This window comes from Magallana gigas, chromosome 8 (genome assembly GCF_963853765.1).
Source record: "Magallana gigas chromosome 8, xbMagGiga1.1, whole genome shotgun sequence".
NCBI lineage: Eukaryota > Metazoa > Mollusca > Bivalvia > Ostreida > Ostreidae > Magallana > Magallana gigas.
In genome coordinates, this window is record NC_088860.1 from 20,543,283 (window position 1) to 20,559,565 (window position 16,283).

Consider the following 16,283-nt stretch of genomic DNA (forward strand, 5'->3'; position numbering starts at 1 on the left):
ACATGTATATGTATCTATTTTTTGTGCATTTTGATTTAACATATTGCACGTTTTTAAAAAAAAATAAATATAAATTGTAACGTTTATTTTTCCGTTTAACCCATAGGTTTAAGGAAATAGATAATTTTTTCTTAAATTTCGATGTGTTTTTATAATTTTTTATTGACCCAGTTTTGAGTATATGATTATTAATAAGTACTTTAGGAATGCTTAAACATACACAATTTTAGTTTTCAATTTCAACAAAATTGTGTGCATGCATGAAAACTAATAACCTTTAAAGACATAATCAACTAGTTTGTTAGGTATTCTTACAGATGTTTAAATGACTGTTCCCTTGACTGATGATATTGAAATTTTCATTTATTATGTTGTTTAAAATTAATATTTTAAAGATGAGAGCAGAAATTCGTTAAAAGAGAAAAGAAAAGTCTATTGTTTGGGTGTTACGGTGGCTCGTGTTAATACCTAATAAATGGTGTTGTTCTGTTGTGCACTTTAGATGTATGAGATGAATGCATGCATGATAATATGGGAACGCGGGTGAATGAATATGTGGTTTAAAAAAAAGTTTAATGTATGCACGGCATTTCCAGGGATAGGTATTCAGGATTGTTGGGATAAACACGGTGATAAGCAATTATACATATGAACAATTTTATGGTGCATGCAATAAAAGAGTGACAATTCAAATACAAGTACGTTTTTATTTTTCAATTGATTACGAATATATTTACGTACGAGTTAGTTTGTGGTAGGGAAAAGAAGAGCCTTTCCGGTTTACTCGAGTAAGGACATTTTCTTAATACTCTTTTAATTTTAGGGAATATATTATTCCATTATGCACGTTTTCAAAGTAATATATTAATTTTATACAACTTAATTATGCATCGTTCTTTTTATTTTAATGGTCCCTGTGATATCAAAAGGATCAATGTTGTACGGCGTTACTCGATTTGCACTCTAGATAGACTTCCAGTCACGAGTTACGGAAAGTAAAGTGAAGTAACTTCAAATACTCGCGGTGTATGTGAATGACCATGCTAATTTATACTACAACAATAAATTGTTTATACTGCAGTCCGCGAGTGTTGATATTGACTATGATCGTCGTTTGTTCATTGTTGTTTGCAATGGCAATTTGTGTCGTAATGCAAACTTTTTAACGTTAACGTTACCCTCTGAATAGTTCGAAAATACATAAGTATTTGCAAGTTTTTAAAGAAGAGTAAGACTATTTTATTTACAATGTATTGCTTTCTTTATAGGACATGTACATGTAGTATAGCAGTGGCGTTGGAAGCAAATTGAAAGGGGGGCTAGACTCATCAGAAATCCTAGAAGTAAAAAAAAAAGCGGGTTATGGTTATGCCTAACTTTGCAAAAAAAATTGTAGCCCCCCCCCCCCCCCCCCCCCATTCTGATGCCTATGCATCGATTTAAAGCACCTTTATTTTCTATTAAAGTACCTTTATTTTCTTTTAAAGTTACTATGGTGATCGAATGATCAATGCATCTAGAGTAACCACACCACAGGCAGTGTAATCATGGATGACCAAATAATCAGGGATTCCAAGTCTTTGGTAAATCTTGTGCATTTGTTTAAAGATTTGACTTGAATACATGTATATTGTCATTAAATGCACATTGATACCACTGCTTGAAATGAAATTTCAAATCACCAGAGTACAGTGCATATGATATATTGCATTTTATTTTATTATGAATCAGTAACTATTTCAAAAAATTTTATGTATTGTCCAGTAACTTAATTTGAAAAAAAATGAAAGTACATTTTTAGAAGTAAAGTCCAAGAAATGCCCCCATAGATTTATTCTTTAGTACTTTTAAATACATGCAATGACAGCATTAGTAAGAAAATTTTTTTAAAAAATATATTGTAAAGTTTGAAGAATTATAATTAAGACAGTAATTTTTTCTGAACTGGATAGGTTTTTGGAAACTGTTAAAATGAAAAACTGGTTCTCATACATATACATTTCTTCACTTTCTATTTAATAATATTTGAACAACCATATAAACAAATATAAATTTAATTTTCTCTTAATTTAATGCTATTCTTTTTAATTGTGATTTAATGCAATTGAGGTCCCTTTTCAGTGCGAGAAATTTCTCAAGAACAACTATGAAGTACTTATTTTGGCGGCACACAAAACGGGGACCTCAAAAACTTTCCTCGAAGGAACTGATAAGGGAAGAAAATTTGCAGAAAGTTTCATCTCCCTTATGAATAAATTCTCCAGCTTCTGTTATGAAGGTATGACATTTACTAATACAGTCAAACTTCGTTTTCTCGAACTAGATGGAATTGTTTAAATAGTTTGAGATATCTGAGTATTTGAGATATCAAGGGTAAAATACTTAAAAATAAAGTGGTTAGGACTTACAAATTACATTGACATACATGTATCTATTGTCTTTGAGATATCAGTGTTCGAGATATCGAAGTTTAACTGTATGTCATTTTATATTGTAGAAAGAATCTACATTCTTGTAACAATGAGTAGACCAACAAAAAGTAGTTGGGAATTTTTTCATTCCAAACCTAGATATTTTTTTCGTATACATGTAGTACCGTGAAATGCTTTTAAAGTTCATCTGCATTAATTTACACTATGCACAGAATTTTAGCATTTTTTTCCCTTTATGTGTGGTATAGAACTTTTGCATTGATTTTTAAGGGTATTAATAAATGCTGATTAAATTCTCAGGAACTTCCAAGTTAAGTAAGGAGGAACATACCTATGCCTCACAAACATCATTAAGGAATGGGGTCACTGATGTCAGTAGAACCCTTAAGATTAAAGAAGAAATTGAAGGTAAAACATCTACTTGATTCATTATTAAATATGAATTGGTGAATATATGTATTTACAATGACATTATCTCAAAGCCAATGTTGCATTCATTAAAAGACCTTAGACCAACCCTTGAAATTTTATAAAATGTAAAACATCAACTTTCAAATGTGTACTACTGTACCAGTGAAAAAGCAAATTTTGTCTATTTATGGAAGTGAAAATGATGAAAATATATATGTCAATTGTCATGTCATAAATCAATTTTACTTCATGAAAGTATGAAGGAGCCAATTGAACAGGGCATGAATTCATGAAATTGAGAAAAACTTTTGGATTAAAGTTGGTTAGCATATGTGAGACTGGCTTTAGGCTTCAAAGTCAGAATATTGAGAAACAATCTGATAACTACCATTCTGAGGGATGAATATAAGATTTATAACATTGACTTTTTGACATTTTCATTTTGTAGAATAGGCCAGATACTTCTAGGGAGAAAATATTTTACTTTCTAAGTACATATAGTATAATGTTCACAAAATGGAAGACAAGCCAAGAAATGTTCATTAAAATTTCCATTATCAAATAACAATTTTTAACTACATGTACCTGGTGAAAATTTTGGCACTTTGAATTGTTTGCTCAAATCAAAGGTTTTACCATAATTGTAGATGGTTTTTTGTGTATAATAATGTTGCAAGAAAAAAGGTTTGTATGCAATGGACTTTAGAGATCATGCAAAATTATAGAGCTCTTGCAAAAGTTAATTATTCAGAGTAAGCATTTTATCTGAAAAAAAAAAAACCCACCACAACAACGATGTAAGTACCAGCACACATATATGGTAAAGCATAGAAATATACAATTAAGAACCTGTGTATGTAGATCATGAAATCCATTTCAGACCCCCCTGAAGATTCAGAGCCACCAGCAGTGTTTGGCAGACATGGCCGTAAAATCAAAGTCCCAAAATGGAAAGAGGATTACTACTACCCAACAGCTCCAACAAAAAGGGCACACAACTCTGACCAGGAGAAAATCATTCCAGCTAAAAAATGTGAGATGATGTCCTTTGAAAAGTGTGGATGTTCAATTTTTGTTGCTCTTTGTTTGTTTGTTATCTGATATTGGGCAAACTAAATATCACTGAGATTGTTATTTAGATTGCAGGATTGATGATTTTCTCATAGAAAGGTTACAAGTTATTAAAAATAATAATTGATGTGATTTACTCTTTAATAGATGAATAGTCAATCAAACTATATGTAAAGAGAAAAAATAGTTTATTAAAGAGAGAGATTTTTAACAAATGTAAACAAAGGCTGATAAGGCCTGAAAGGTGAGAGAGATACCTATTTAAGATAAGGCATTTAATGTAAGAAGACATTTCAGTACTCCAAGGCTTACATACTCAAATATTGAACAGAACTAAAGGTTCTTTTCTGAGACTATAGTTACATTCAATATGACCAGTTAAAGTACATGCACATATATATGTTTAGCTGTATAGCTACATGTATAATGTGTAACTGTTTCAAGAAAAGCTACAAAATTTTATTATATCATTTGAATGTGTTTTGTAGGTATTAAATCAAAGGACTTTGACTCCAGAAAAGAAAATGATGTAAAAGGGGCCATGGTGAAAGGTAGAAAACACAAGTCAAACAATCACAAACACTCAGGAAAACCCACAGATAAACTTAAGGGAGATAAATCAATTCCAGATGAACAGAAAATTCAGACTCCAGAGGCCAGCAACCCAATGTTGATCACTGCCTACACCTGCTGTTTTTGTAGTGAAATTTTCAGCTGTCAAGAGGACATGGATAAGCATGAAAAGACTCACACTGTGAAAATGTCTTGCCAGTTGTGTCCAGAGGTATTTGTAAAGGCAGAGGATATCTTTTTTCATTTGAATAAATTCCACAGCGAAAACTTCTGCTTCTGGTGCAACTTGTACAAAGATGACTCAGTTGAAATGAAGGAGCATAAAACCGGTTGTCCACCAGAGGGAGAATCTAAAAGGAAGTGCCATTTTTGCTCCACAGTCTGCAGCTTGGGTAACCAGTTTGAAGACCATGTCATCAATTGTCACGGATTGAAAGATCAATGGTGCTCCCATTGTGGCAAATGTTTTTCCTCCCTGCTTGCTCTGCATGACCACCAGAAGGAGCACAAATCATCTAAAGAAAACCGGTGCGAAGAATGCAGAAAAGACTTTGGAACAGCACAAGATTTGATTGATCATGTGATAAAAGAACATATTAGTGCTGGGACTGATACTAAAGTGTCCTCTGCTGCAGTTGAAGGATCCTCAGTTGGAAATATCAACAGACAGCAAGAAAACAGTCAGGATGAAAATGATGAAACTAAATGTAGAAACATGTCAACAGATACTGATGGCAAAAAAGAGCAATCTAGTGTAGAGTCTGATGATGAGAAATGTAGCGATGATGATAATGATGATTATGATGATGTTGATGTTGATGATGATTATATCAAAGAGGAAGAAGATAGTGATTCAGATTTTACAGAAGCAACAAACACAACCAGAGTCTCAAACAGAAATAAGTCAACAAAATCTGTTAAAAATTCAAGAAAAAGGCTCCTTAGCTCAAAATTTTTCAAGAACTCAAAGCAAAGCACAAAGAGGAGACACAGAGTGGTTAAAGAAAAAGTGAACTTGTCAATCACATGCAGACTATGCAACTTAACATTTGCAAATAAGTACACAGAACTTAGACACCTAATGGAAAGCCATAAAGACAAATTCTGTCTTTGGTGTGATGTCACTTTTGAAAATGATACAGAATTAGAAGCTCACAACAGAATTTGCACAGAGGACACTCAATTAACAAGGAAAAAATGTCACGTGTGTCCCAAAAAGTTATTAAACAAGGAGAGATTTGAGAGTCATTTCACTGTAGTTCACGGACAGGAGCACCGCTGTGAGCAATGCAGTAGCACTTTTGCTTCGAGTTATCTGTTGTTGCGTCACAAAAGAAATCATGGTCCAGACGAGGAACATCCATGTCCCAAGTGTGCGAAGGTGTTCAGTAGGAAGAAGAACATGGAGAAACACCTGCGAGAGGTGCATAGAGTGAAGAGGCCAAAAATTGTGAAAGAGGTTTTCCCGTGTGAATGTCATGTCTGTCAATCTGGGTTCCACTCTAGAACTGAGCTTGCCGAGCACATTAAAGTTTCACATATGGATGAAATCAATGAGAAAATTGTCGACAATCCCAGATTCACTATCAACTTCCATGAGAATTACTTCTTGTGCAAGAAATGTGGCAAGAACTTTCCCAATGAAGACGAACAGGCCATCCACTTAGCAAGCCATCTTGGGGTTCTTAATAAAGACACATCATTCGTTTGTGATGTATGTGGCGATATCTTTATGAAGAAAAGCTTATTCAATGCACATAGGGCGAGGCATTCGAGTACCAAACTATTCCCTTGTACCAAATGTGACAAGAAGTTCCATGTCCGCTCCGCTCTTCACTCCCACCTTCAGACCCACAGAACTCACAAAGAATTCGTGTGTGATATCTGTGGGAGCGCATTTAAAAGCAAACCGAGTCTTAGAATGCATACGAAGAGGCATAATATGGACCGGTGTCATGTGTGCAAGTATTGCAATCAAACCTTCCGATGCTATGACGGTCTGAAATATCACTGGGTGGTGTACCATCCTGAGGAAGTTAAGAAAAGAAAGCTGACTGTCTTTCCGTGTCCACATTGCGAAAAGGTTCTGGCCACCAAAACTCAGCTTGATAGGCACATGGCCAAACATGGCGTCAACAAAATCCACAGGTGTGACATCTGCTTCAACAGATACTGTACGGTGGCGCAATTAAATGCTCACGTTAAAAACACCCACTCTCGCCAGGACAACATATTCTGCCATGCTTGTGATCTCTACTTTCACATTCCATCCAAAATGCTCCGACACATGAAGACACACAAACACAACGAAAACTGTTCCAAGAGGGGAATAGATCGTGGCCTCTTCTACGAGATGCTGGCAAAAATAGAAAAGGACATGGTTGATTCAGTTGAACTCACGCAGTACAGAGCTGCCAAGAGCAGCACTAAATACCGTGCATTGTATAAGTCTATTGGCAGGGAAGTGGCGGACTCGGAAGCAGACGCCAAGAATGAACTAACGGGATTGTTGACCAGCGGTGAACCCACAGAAACAGTGACGCTGGACCTCTCTAATGTTCAGTACATCTCACAACTGCCTAAAGAAGTTCTACAAGAAGTGGAGATATCTGATCATAACTTGAAGCCGAATACCGAAGTGTTTGTTGTGTATGACCAGGGGACCGGAAGTGACGACGTCAGGAACTTGGGCCTTGACGCCCAGGCCGTAGAGACGCTACAGTCCATACTTAGTCTTAGTAACCAACAGTGAAATCAGTTCGTAAAGGGGGGATGTGTTAGGTTTGCAAACTTTTTTTTCCAGTTTTTCAAATGTCAATCCAGCATTTAAAATTTCATCTTCCAAAGTCAAGGTTTTTTTATCCGCACCGCTTAGAAACCCTTGACTTGGGAAGATGTTAAATTTGCTTTATCAACTTTTTCAAATGATAAAATCATTTAGATCTTTGTATATTTTTATATTGCCGTTGTAATTCTTTTTTCACCTGCATTCAGTCTTAATGAGCAATTTGTTTTGCATATCGTTATTTCAATTTAACAATTCAGTTTTAATTTAAAAACGAAACAGTATTTCAATGTTATGCACACATACATTGATACTCATGTGTATGCCAACTATTCTTCGTTAATAAAAGTTAATAAGGAAACCGAACACATGTTATTCTGTTTAGATAAACATTTATTGAAACCACACATATTTAGTGATTCCTTTGGTTTAAATTTGGATAGCATAGAAAAACGAAAAACTTCATTCGCCGAGAAAAGACAAACTGTTTGCAACGAACGATAATTCTCTCATATATTATGAAAAAGGTTAATGATAGTATCAAGAGTTATCTCTCTTTTTACAATTAGATACGTGTACTTGATAAACATTTTGTTTTCTTCGATCATGAGAGTTCAATTTCAAAAAAAGCAAATACTTATCTAGTTTTTTATTTTGTTATACATTGTATCCTCCATATAACTTTGGTTTAGTTAGTGTACATGTACTGTACATGGTTACAATTGAACTATCCTGTACGTACTGGTAGGAGTACAGTGATGTCAATGTGTGTGTATAAATCCAATGTATATACACACACTCGACGTACCAGTCACCATCCACGTAGTATAAAATCGGTAATTTATAACTTTTGTCCAAGTGCAATCTTATTGCATTTGTCCATGATCAAGATAAACTTATTTGAATAAAAACTCTTTAAAATCATCCTTGCACTTACAAGTTTGTAAACTTGTAGTAAAGATACCAATAGATATAGAGGTCAGTGGCTTCCGGTCTGAAAAAAAGTCGTCCATCCAAAGTTTTCATTCAGACCGGGAGCTACGTACAAATTTGCAGCTATAATGGATATCTGTTAAACTTGCTCTGATCCAAAAGATAAAAAGATAAACGTCTTGCCTGATCAACTTGAAATTGGACAGACCTACAGTTATGGTTCTTCGTCACCTTACGACTAAGTACATGTAAATTACAAATTTATGTGGCATCATGATATAGGAATGCAGTTATTTTTTGACACATCGATCACCATAAAATTGATCAAAATTATTAGCTTGATTGTGGTTTCTAGTACTTACCCGACTTTATGATTCGTGAAGTTTTGTTGTTTGGACAATTATTATACATGTGACCCGGGCGGTAAATAGCACACCTATAATCAATTTATTTAATATATACATGTACGAAAAACTTGAAACATACAACATTGACAATTATCTCACGGTAAAATTACTTATATAAAGGTTATTTAATACATAACATTGAATTGTTAATTTATAAATAAGAAAATCATAGAATATATTTTATTACATTTATATAAATACATGTAAGTACTGAATTACACAAGCATTACCAGACACCGACAGCTATCATTCCAGAACAATCTCACGCTAAATTTTAATATAATTCAATCCCATCTCAAGGTACATGTAAAACGAAGTGTGCGTGGGCCCCTGGTAAATGTAGGGGGAAAATGGGTTATTAGTTGAATTTAGAATGTTGTCAAACTGGTAGTCGAATGAATGGGCGGCGGAAAAGACATTCATGCAAAACGAACAGTTTATTTTTAAAAACGAGCTAACATACGAAACAGACCTACTGCCTCTTTTGCAAAATCAAAAGACACCGATGCAAAACTAGTAATCACCGATGCAAAACCAACAGTCATGCACTGAATTAACGCTAAATGTAGTGCAGAGAGGTATCAGGAGAAATGGTACCCTGGAGAAAACGCACACTTGAATTACAGGGAAGGTTTTCATTTGCGGATCAGTTTTTTTCCCAGGGAGAAGGGGGGGGGGGGGTCCGAGGGATATTTAAGATTGCCACGGATGGAGTGGTGGTGATTGGGGGGGGGGGGTCCAAGCCATGTATTCGGTAATTTTACGGTGTAAATTTAAGAAATTTTATTTTTCCAGGAGTGGAGGGGGCGGACTTCAGCTTATCTACATTGCAAAGACTTTTAGCTCTGTATTATTTCGTTTGTAACTTGACTTTCAAAGTTTGTTCAAGTTTATAAAGCATCAATTTACCATTCTAGACATAAAAATTTGAAAAATTTAATTTTAATTTTTTTAGCCGCAAATCGTGTCCAATTTTGAGTCACTTTAAGAAATTGATTCTGAAATTATATTTGCAATGGAATTATTTTTATATATGCTGTCATATACAAAGAATTTTAAATATTTATTGTAAATAATCGAGACATTAGAATGAACTCGCACCAAAATAAAATCAAAAACAAAAAACGCGCTATCGTCTACTAATTGTAACGGGGCTATCTATGGGGTTTGTCCCATAGATAATCCGAGTTCGGAAGGATAAAAAGAATAACAAGAATTTTGGGGTTTAAAACGTTGTATTTTTATAAATAACAAACTTGCAAAACAAACGTAAAAGACATGAAACTATATCAACTAAAATCCAAGAATGTGTTTATTGCCATTATTGTAGATAGAAATTTAGGCTCCAAACCCTTCTTTTTTTTCTTCAACTGGTTTAATTAACTGCTGTGTGTATACTCGGCCATTGCAGGTACGAAGCATCGGGGGGGGGGGGGGGGGGGGGGCAATGGAGGCCTGCAATTCTCACCTTTTCTTTCGCAGCAAGCATATTTTTTCTTAAATTAACATTAAAAAACCGAATTATCAAGGAGTTGGTCCCCACTTTTTTCGGAGCATGTAGAAACTGAAAAACTGAAAGCAAAAATAATGAAAACTAGACACGATCTCGTTGCGAGCAACGAGGAGGTCTTCCTTCTGATTTTAGAATTTGAGATACATGTTCGATCTTGATTTTGCTATTTAACAGCTAAACATGATTTAGAATAGAAAAACGGGGTCTACATTCTAGGGACCAGATACTATTTAGTTTCAGGGATAAGAGCTTTGTTCAACAAGTGTTTAGAAGGTCGTCACCGTTCTTGAGATATCTGAGAAAAAAAAGTTTTAGGGGCCAGTCCCTTACCTCCTTATTGGAGCCGCTGAACCAAATTTTGAAGGTTGCATTTTGTAAAGTACATCATTTTGAGCATCTTTTCTTCTACACTGCATTTCAAAATATATTCCTTTTTGAGATATAGCTGGTCATAGTTTATGGACTCATGACCCCTAAAAAATTCTTATTCCATATAACATATGAATAAATCATTACATTACTTGGATACAGAACTGTAAGATAAACATATTTGCTCCTATAGCCTTTCATTAAATTTCCCTCAGTAAAGAGCTACAGTTAAAAATTTTTAGAGCCCTTTAGTTCCCTAATTCTAGGGGCCAGCCCCTTTTTTATATCAAATAAAAGGTCATTTAAATCTCAACACATTTTGTGCAACAACTGTTTAGAAATTCGTTACCGTTTTTGAGAGATGTGGGAAAGAATGTTTAAGGGACTGATCCCTTAACTCCTTATAGGGGCCGTTTAACGAAATTTTGAAAATTGCATATTATTTAGTACATCATTCTGAGCATCTTTTCTTCTTTACTGCATTTCAAAATATTTTTCCTTTCTGAGATATTGGTGATCAAAATTCTATACCTTTTGCTCCTAAAACCCCCTAATTACGTAACACATGACAAAATCATTACATTGCTTTGATACATAATGGTAAGATAAACATATTTGCTTCTATAACCGTTCACAAAATATCCCTCAGTAAAGGGCTACAGATGAAAGACTTTAGAGCCCTTTGGTCCCCTAATGTTAGGAGGCAGCCCCTTTATCTCGATATCAAATAAAAGGTCATTTAAATCTCAATACATTTTGTTCAACAACTGTTTAGAAATTCGTAACCGTTCTTGAGATATATTGGAAAGAACATTTTAGGGGCTGATCCCTGAACTCCTTATAGGGACCGTTTAACGAAATTTTGAAAATTGCATATGATTTAATACATTATTTTGAGCATCTTTTCTTCTATACTGCATTTCAAAATATTTTTCCTTTCTGAGATATATGTGATCAAAATTCTGGACTCTTGGCCCCTAAAAACCCCTAATTACGTAACACATGATAAAATCATTACATTGCTTGGATACATAACTGTGAGATAATCATATTTGCTTCTATAACCGTTCACAAAATATCCCTCAGTAAAGGGCTATGAATAAAAGACTTTAGAGCCCTTTGGTCCCCTAATTTTAGGGGTCAGTCCCTTTTTCTTGATATCAAATAAAACGTCATTTAAATCTCAATACATTTTGTTCAACAAGTGTTTAGAAATTCGTTACCGTTCTTGAGATATATGGGAAAAAACATTTTAGGGGCCGATCCCTTAACTCCTTATAGGGGCCGTTTAACGAAATTTTGAAAATTGCATATGATTTAATTCATCATTCTGAGCATCTTTTCTTCTATACTGCATTTCAAAATATTTTTCCTTTCTGAGATATATGTGATCAAAATTCTGGACTTTTGGCCCCTAAAAACCCTAATTACGTAACACATGATAAAATCATTACATTGCTTGGATACATAACTGTGAGATAAACATATTTGCTTCTATAACTGTTCACAAAATATCCCTCAGTAAAGGGCTACATATGAAAGACTTTAGAGCCCTTTGGTCTCCTAATGTTAGGGGCCAGCCCCTTTTTCTCGATATCAAATGAAAGGCCTAGTAAATATAAACTTTTTTTGCATTACATGTGTTAACAAATTATTTTTCAGAAAAGAGATAAACTAAGAAAACCAGTAAAAATTACGACTTTTTTTAGTCTCAATTTTCGGGACCAGGCGAGCTTTAACGCGTTTTGAGCATGACAAATATGAATGCCAAATTGCACATCTACAATCCCTTGTCTACAATCCCTGAAAGTTTGAACTCAATATCTTTTACCGTTTAGGAAGAGATCCCTGGACAAGCCGACCCTCTGAAAATCACTAAAACGTCATTTTCTCAAGAACAGAAATGACGTCATCAAAATAAAAAAATGTATATTAAGTTCGAACTAATATCTATTAGATCTGAAAGTTTCACGAAAATCGGTTCAGCCATTTTCGAGAAATCGCCTGCACAAATTTTGTAAGAAAAAAAAATAATAATAGGGAAAAAGAAACCGAACGAAAACAATAAGGTCTTCCGTTGGAAAACGGAAGACCTTAATAACAGTGAAACACATACTTCTCCCCCTCAACGGATTTGCGGGGGGGGGGGGGGTTTGCAGGGGGGGGGGGGGGGGTTGTCAATGCATTTAGGACGAGTCTGTAACCCCAACCCCCCCCTCCAAAAACGATGCTACGTGACTGTATTATGTAATTATATAATGTGATTATGTACACAATGACACAAACATAAATGTACAAAATTTAATGTTTATTGAATAATTGTATTACATTGGAACAGTTTTTATAAGAATTTTAATTTTTGTTATGATTTCTATATTTTACGTTTTCTCTCGGAGATAACGCATCAACTGATGAATGCGGTTTCTCCGGGCTACGTTTTCTCCAGGGTACGATTCCCCCTTGATACCTCTCCGCACGCTATCTAGCGTTAATTCAGTGCATGACTGTTGGGTTTGCATTGGTGATCGTTTGTTTTGCATCGGGGTCTCTTGGTTTTGAAAAATTAATGATTTGTTTTAAGCTAATGTTTGTTTTTTACATTGTTTTTGAAAATAGGTTGTTCGTTTTGCAATAGCGTCTATTTTTTTTACCCTTTCCCCGCCCATGGTCAAATAAAAATAAACGATTACATGTGCATGGAAAATCTCACCTGGAGATGTAAATAAAGCACACACATACAAACAGAAACAATTACGTGTACAAAAATTAAATATTAACTAGACACGATCTCGTTGCGAGCAACGAGGAGGTCTTCCGTCTGATTTTAGAATTTGTTCTATCTTGATTTTGCTATTTAACAGTTAAACATGATTTAGAATAAAAAAAAAACCAGGGTCTACATTCTAGGGGGCCAGATACTATTTTGTTACAGGTGTAAGAGCTTTGTTCAACAAGTGTTTAGAATTCGTCACTGTTCTTGAGATATCTTAGAAGAAAAAGTTTTAGGGGCCGGTCCCTTATCTCCTTATTGGAGCCGCTGAGCCAAATTTTGAAGATTGCATGTTGTTAAGTACATCATTTTTAGCATCTTTTCTTCTAAACTGCATTTCAAAATATTTTTTCTTTTTGAGATATAGGTGGTCATAGTTTTGGACTCTTGACCTCTAAAAAAACCCTCATTACATAACACATGACATTACATTGCTTGGATACATAATTGTAAGATAAACATAGTTGCTTCTATAGCCTTTCACAAAATATCCCTCAGTAAAGAGCTACAGATGAAAGACTTAAGAGCCCTTTGGTCCCCTAATTTGAGGGGCCAGCCCCTTTTTCTTGATATCAAATGAAAGGTCATTTAAATTTCAACACATTTTGTTTAACAATTGTTAAGAGATTTGTTACCGTTCTTGAGATATATAGGAAAGAACGTTTCAGGGGCCGATCCCTTAACTCCTTATAGGGGCAATTAAACGAAATTTTGAAAATTGCATATTATTTAGTACATCATTTTGACTATCTTTACTTCTATACTTTATATCAAAATATATTTCCTTTTTGAGATATGGGTGATCAAAATTCTGGAGATTTTGGCCCCTTAAAACCCCTAATCACGTAACACATGATAAAATCATTACATTGCTTGGATAAATAACTGTAAGATAAACATATTTGCTTCTATAACTGTTCACAAAATATCCCTCAGTAAAGGGCTACAGATAAAAGACTTTGGAGCCCTTTGGTCCCCTAATTTGAGGGGCCAGCCCCTTTTTCTTGATATCAAATAAAATGTCATTTAAATCTCAACACATTTTGTTCAACAAGTGTTTAGAAATTTGTTACCGTTCTTGAGATATAAAGGAAAGAACGTTTTAGGGGCCGATCCCCTAACTCCTTATAGGGGCAATTTAACGAAATTTTGAAAATTGCATATATATTATTTAGTACATCATTTTGAGCATCTTTACTTCTATACTTTATTTCAAAATATTTTTCCCTTCTGAGATATGGGTGATCAAAATTCTGGACTTTTGACCCTTAAAAACCCCTAATTACGTAACACATGATAAAAATCATTACATTTATTGGATACATAACTGTAAGATAAACATATTTGCTTCTATAACCGTTCATAAAATATCACTCAGTAAAGGGCTACAGATGAAAGACTTTAGAGCCCTTTGGTCCCTTAATTTGAGGGGCCAGCCCCTTTTTCTTGATATCAAATAAAAGGTCTTCTAAAAATTAATCTTTTTTGCTTTACAAGTGTTAACAAAATATTTTTCAGAAAAGAGACAAACTAAGAAAACCAGTAAAAATTACGACTTTTTTTAGTCTCAATTTTTGGGACCAGGCGAGCTTAAACGCCTTTTGAGCATGACAAATATGAACGCCAAATAGCACATCTACAATCTCTTGTCTACAATCCCTGAAAGTTTGAACTCATTATCTTTTACCGTTTAGGTGGAGATCCCTTGACAAGCCGACCCTCTGAAAATCGTTAAAACGTCATTTTCTCAAGAACGGAAATGACGTCATCAAAATAAAAAATTGTATATTAAGTTCGGATTAATATCTATTAGATCTGAAAGTTTCACGAAAATCGGCCCGGCCATTTTCGAGAAATCGCCTGCACAAATTTTGTAAGAAAAAAAATAATAACTAGACACGATCTCGTTGCGAGCAACGAGGAGGTCTTCCGTCCGATTTCTAGAAGAAAATATGACATCATCGACTTTGATTTTCGACAACAAAACATGATATTGAAAAAGGAGTGAAGTACTTACATGTATGCTTCATTACATCGCTTTTTATAAGTTCTATTACATTGCTTTTTTAAATGCTTGCATTTCCTCCAATCAAGATTGAAAATATTAATTTTGTTTATATCTGGTCCCTAAAAACCCTAATTGGGTAACGCAAGAGAAAATCATTATATTGTTAGGATATAGAAACGTATTATACCTAATCTAGAATTAATAACCTTTTACAAAATGGCTCTCATTAAAGGGCTATAGATAAAAACATTTTAAAATTAGAAAGGACATTTAATTCTGAAAGCATTTTGTCAACAAGTGTTTAAAAATTCGTAACCGTTCTAGAGGTATATGAGAAAGGGGCCGATCCCTTATCTCCTTATAGGGGCCGTTTGGCGAAATTTTGAAGATTGCATATGGTAAAGAACATCATTTTGAACAACTTTTCTTCTGTATTGCATTTCAAAATATTTTTTTCTTTCCGAGATATTGGTGATCAAAATTCTATACCTTTTGCTCCTAAACAACCTTTAATTACGTAATACATGGCAAAATCATTACATTGCTTGGATACATAACTGTGAGATAAACATATTTGCTTCTATAACCTTTCACAAAATATCTCTCAGTAAAGAGCTACAGATTAAAGACTTTAGAGCCCTTTGGTCCCCTTATTTGAGGGGCCAGCCCCTTTTTCTTGATATCAAATGAGAGGTCATTTAATTCTAAACAAATTTTATTCAACAAGTGTTTAGAAATGTGTTATCATTCTAGAGATAAATGAGAAAGAAGGTTTTAGGGACCGATCCCTTATCTCCTTATAGGGGCGTTTAACAAAAGTTTGAAGGTTGCATATTGTTAAGAACATTAATTTGAACAACTTTTCTTCTGTATTGCATTACAAAATATTTTTCCTTTCTTAGATATGGGTGATCAAAATTTTGGACTTTTGGCCCCTAAAAACCCTTAATTACGTAATACATGACAAAATCGTTACATTGCTTGCATACATAACTGTGAGATAAACATATT

General features: G+C 34.3%; 1 protein-coding gene across 1 annotated transcript; it reads left to right on the forward strand.

Moving 5' to 3' along the window:
- The first annotated feature begins 741 nt into the window (after window positions 1-741).
- On the forward strand, window positions 742-7,617 carry LOC105326088 (zinc finger protein 11). The gene is made up of 6 exons (XM_011425938.4): window positions 742-788; window positions 1,488-1,583; window positions 2,122-2,278; window positions 2,733-2,840; window positions 3,724-3,876; window positions 4,403-7,617. Exons 2-6 carry the CDS (start codon window positions 1,548-1,550, stop codon window positions 7,237-7,239), a joined length of 3,291 nt encoding a protein of 1,096 aa, XP_011424240.3. The 5' UTR covers window positions 742-788; window positions 1,488-1,547; the 3' UTR covers window positions 7,240-7,617.
- Window positions 7,618-16,283: the final 8,666 nt, after the last annotated feature.